The sequence below is a fragment of the Phoxinus phoxinus genome, assembly GCF_949152265.1.
Source record: "Phoxinus phoxinus genome assembly, chromosome: 20".
Lineage (NCBI taxonomy): Eukaryota > Metazoa > Chordata > Actinopteri > Cypriniformes > Leuciscidae > Phoxinus > Phoxinus phoxinus.
Window position 1 is genome coordinate 30,498,599 of NC_136895.1, and position 4,725 is coordinate 30,503,323.

The window sequence follows — 4,725 nt, forward strand, 5'->3', positions numbered from 1 at the left end:
TATATTCCACACTTCCGAAATCTTTAAACTATATATAAAGTCTGTATTCCTCCGTGAGGCGCTCGACATAATAAATGCAATAAAACATGGAGAGACTCTTGAACCTCAGAGTGAGAAACTTTATTGATAAAGGCAAGAAAATACATACAGCAAATATACAGCAGTAGTAAAGTGAGATCTGTGTCTCTTTTTTTCTATCTGAGAGAAATATAAACAATGACTCAAAAAAAATAATCAAGCTCAAATATACAGTATTAATTATGACAAAAACACACATGAAGAACTTTTCAAGTTCAGCGTTCTGCTTTAGATTTCAATACTTCCTGAAAAAGATGAACACATCAAGGCATAAATATATCTGACATACATTAATATATGATAAATCAGTTTGTGAGAAATGACATCATCAATCATGTACCTGATGTGTGAATATGTGCTTGATCTCGTTCAGCTCTTCTGGATCTGATGTCATAAACCACAATACTGACAGTAGCCACGCCCACCAGAGCAGAGAGGACCAATCGGATCACAGCTTCAGTAGGACCACAACAGTGGACAGAGTCTGAGGAATAAATATGGAAGTAAAATAATGCCAAATGTTTTTGAAACAAAAAGCCTGTTGAATTGCACTACTTGAAAAAAATATGCATTGCATTAACCATGCTTGCATTTTAATGCATTGTATTTTAGGACTTGCATTTTTTTATTGCCTCAAATTCAACATGGTTGAATATTTAAGCTGTGAATATTTCAATTCAAAACATTTCAAACACATTTTCATTATTAAAAATTCAATAATCCATATTCACCTTTCATATTTCAATTCCAAAATATTCAAACGGTTTAAAAATACAACCTTTAATATTCAACAGGGAATTTTCAGTCCATTTTATTTCGCTTTAAAAATTCGCTTCCTCAAATTCAGTGGTTAAAATTCGACAGTAAATTCAACATTGACATCCAGGAACTGCAGGAAAACCAGTAGACTACCGAGCATAATCTCCACCTGCTGTTATTCGGCCTCACCAGCAGGGGGCGCAAGCGCGTGTTGTTGACGAAGAGGAGAGCAACAGTTCATTCATAAAAACCCGTTTATAGAAATGTAAGTGTATTTGTGATTATTACGAGAGCTGTTTTTACAGCTGAGATTTTAATGTTATTCCCCCGATGCTGATGTACAGATCAAATGTTACATTTGAAGTAGACATATATTTCTCTTGGTTGTTTAGTTGCCTTAACATTATATCACTGCGATGTGCTGCAGTAGCCTAGTGTTTCCCTCAATACTTCAGGGTTGCTGGACATATAAAACGCTCAACGTAGCGTGCTAGTAGATATAAAAGACCAAACTCGCACTTTAGGCTGTAATTAGGACTACTATGTGGTTACGGGCAGCAGACGGACTCAGAATCATATGAATTTAACGCGCAAAGTTTCACGCAGTTTGTTTGTGTGTGTGTTTTGCTAATACAATAATAAATCATAAATCAGATGTGTACAGTAACATTACGTCCAGCTATCAAATAGTGGCCTAGGTCTACATTGGGTTTCATTTGTCGTTTAATGAGATCTAATATGTTGTCAGTGCCGAGAATTTTCTTATGGAATTTTCACATGAATAGATCCGACTAATTTAATGTACTTTAATGGTCGAGTGGTAGAACTTTAGCCATGAGGGTCAGAAGTTCTGGGTTCGAATCCGCACTCGTATAGTTTTTTTTTCTCATCAAAACCGATTATGTTTATCAGTGGTTGTATATCAAGCTGGGACACTTTCTGTGCAGTTTGTTTTGTGATTTCACCGGAACGAGAGTCTCCGCAACTGATTGAAGCGCGTCTGAGTGAAGAGTGTTCGCGAGCCACATACTCTATCCGCACCACTGATCGCAGTGGCAATGAGCACTTGATTTCATACACATTTCAGCGCTAGATCGCCTCTTGTTTAACAAACGAACTAAATGAATGCTCTGCTGGTTAACTGGAGTTGTTTTATTTCGGCTGTTTGTACATCCGTGCTGCGAGGTGGGGACAATATCTACCCTGGCAGAAAGTGGTGGGACATATCCCACCCGCATTATGCATATGGATACTTGCATAAAGTTGGCTTGACATTGGACTTTCGCACATTTAGGGACCGTCTCTAAAATTACATTCATCATTACACACGTTTCTAACTTCAATAGCAAACTTCAACTTATCAAAAATATAAAAGGTGTGCATGTGTATCATGCCTGACGTAGGCCTACCAGTTTTCTGTAAGTCATTCTCTCCCAATGCTATTGAAGTTAGAAACGTGTGTACCAATGTCGTGTGTAACTTTAGAGACGGTCCCTAAATGTGCGAATGTCTAATGCATAGACTGTAAAAAAATGGTCTAATGTCAAGCCAACTTTATGCCATATCACAGGGAAACTTGGCGTGATACCTTGCGGGTTAAGTTCATCTTTAGTCTGCTGCCCGTAGCCATATAGTACCTATACAGCCTTCTCAATAAAGTGAGAGTTTGCTCTTTTATATCACTATTAGTCCATTAAGCTATACGTTAAGCGTTTTATATGTCCAGCAACCCTGAAGTATTGAGGGAAACACTAGGCTACTGCAGCGCATCGCAGTGATATAATGTTAAGGCAACTAAACAACCAAGAGAAATATATGTCTACTTCAAATGTAACATTTGATCTGTACATCAGCATCGGGGGAATAACATTATAATCTCAGCTGTAAAAACAGCTCTCGTAATAATCACAAATACACTTACATTTCTATAAACGGGTTTTTATGAATGAACTGTTGCTCTCCTCTTCGTCAACAACACGCGCTTGCGCCCCCTGCTGGTGAGGCCGAATAACAGCAGGTGGAGATTATGCTCGGTAATCTACTGCTTTTCCTGCAGTTCCTGGATGTCAATGTTGAATTTACTGTCGAATTTTAACCACTGAATTTGAGGAAGCGAATTTTTAAAGCGAAATAAAATGGACTGAAAATTCCCTGTTGAATATTAAAGGTTGTATTTTTAAACCGTTTGAATATTTTGGAATTGAAATATGAAAGGTGAATATGGATTATTGAATTTTTAATAATGAAAATGTGTTTGAAATGTTTTGAATTGAAATATTCACAGCTTAAATATTCAACCATGTTGAATTTGAGGCAATAAAAAAATGCAAGTCCTAAAATACAATGCATTAAAATGCAAGCATGGTTAATGCAATGCATATTTTTTTCAAGTAGCGCAATTCAACAGGCTTTTTGTTTCAAAAACATTTGGCATTATTTTACTTCCATAAATAAACACATCAGACTGAGATCAGATCAGTCAATAAACACTAATATCAGCGCTGACATCAACTAATATTTCTGAATACACAGAAATATGATCAAATATAATCAACAATATTATATTCGGTTCCAACTGAGTTTTTATACGATCTGTCATCTCAAACTATAAACGATTCAACAATTCAATATGTAAATAGTAAATAAGAATATTTGAAGGAGAAGAAAAATGATCTTTACTCACCATAGACAGAAACTCTGAATACTTTTGATGACAATCTTTCTGTAAACATCAGATCTGAAAACGTTAGTAGATTTGAATACATCTTTAGATCTGAAAACATCATTAGTTTATAATCTCCTTCATGTTCAGTTGTGGTGTGTGTGACGGTCAGAGATCCAGTTTGATTGTCCAGCTTCAGTCTGTCTCTGAATCTCCCATCAAGAACATCTTTATATACAGTGAATCTGTCGAGGCGTTTATTGATTTCTGCTATTAAAGTGTTTTCATCTCCAAATCTCCACTGAATACGATCAGAATACTTTATTTCAGTGAGACTAGAGTTTAGAGAGACTGAATCTCCCTCCTTCACTGACACTGACGTCACTTCATCTGTCAAACACACACAGAACAAACAGAAACAGAGTTTGTCACAGATTAATACTGTTAAATCACTTTATAATGGTTTACTAAATTGAATGGTTAAAATGTAAATAAAAAATATAAAATAACAAAAACAAAATGGTGTATGAATTGTGTCATTAAATAACAGGTTTAAACGTTTTTGAACTCACCAAAGACACTGAGAATTAATCTCTTGATTTTACGGTTTATCTGTAGATTATAATCTCCTTCATGTTCAGTTGTGGTGTGTGTGACGGTCAGAGATCCAGTTTGATTGTCCAGCTTCAGTCTGTCTCTGAATCTCCCATCAAGAACATCTTCATATACAGTGAATCTGTCGAACCGTTTATTGATTGCTGCTATTACAGTGTTTTCTTTTCCAAATCTCCACAGAATCACATCATCATCCTTCATTTCAGTGAGACCAGAGTTTAGAGAGACTGAATCTCCCTCCTTCACTGACATCAGTCCTGAATCACCACACACACACACACACACACACACACACACACACACACACACACGGTTCATCACAGATTTAGACGGTCACTTGATGGTTTATAAATAGTTTGAAATGTAAATTTGAAATGAATATCATCTTTAAACACCAAAAGCAAAATGGAGTTTGAATTATTAATGGTATATTTGTGCTGATTAAAATATTGAAGGGTTGGTCAAAATCCCTTGTCTCTTCAGTCATTTATATATATATTTAATTCTATATCCTTTTGAATGCTTACATTACTTTTATACAAATCAATAATCAAATATATGCATTATCACATAATCATTTCTATATTCTTTTGTGCTTGTGAAATTATATT

The 4,725-nt window shown here is 35.5% G+C and overlaps 1 protein-coding gene across 1 annotated transcript; it reads right to left on the reverse strand.

Annotated features, from left to right (window-relative positions):
• Positions 1-306: 306 nt before the first annotated feature.
• On the reverse strand, positions 307-4,315 carry LOC306988246 (uncharacterized protein; the record flags this gene model as incomplete). The annotated part of the gene is made up of 4 exons (XM_079593052.1): positions 307-323; positions 419-562; positions 3,521-3,889; positions 4,072-4,315. The coding sequence occupies 4 exons, from the start codon at positions 4,313-4,315 to the stop codon at positions 307-309; spliced, it is 774 nt and encodes a 257-aa protein (XP_079449178.1).
• Positions 4,316-4,725: the final 410 nt, after the last annotated feature.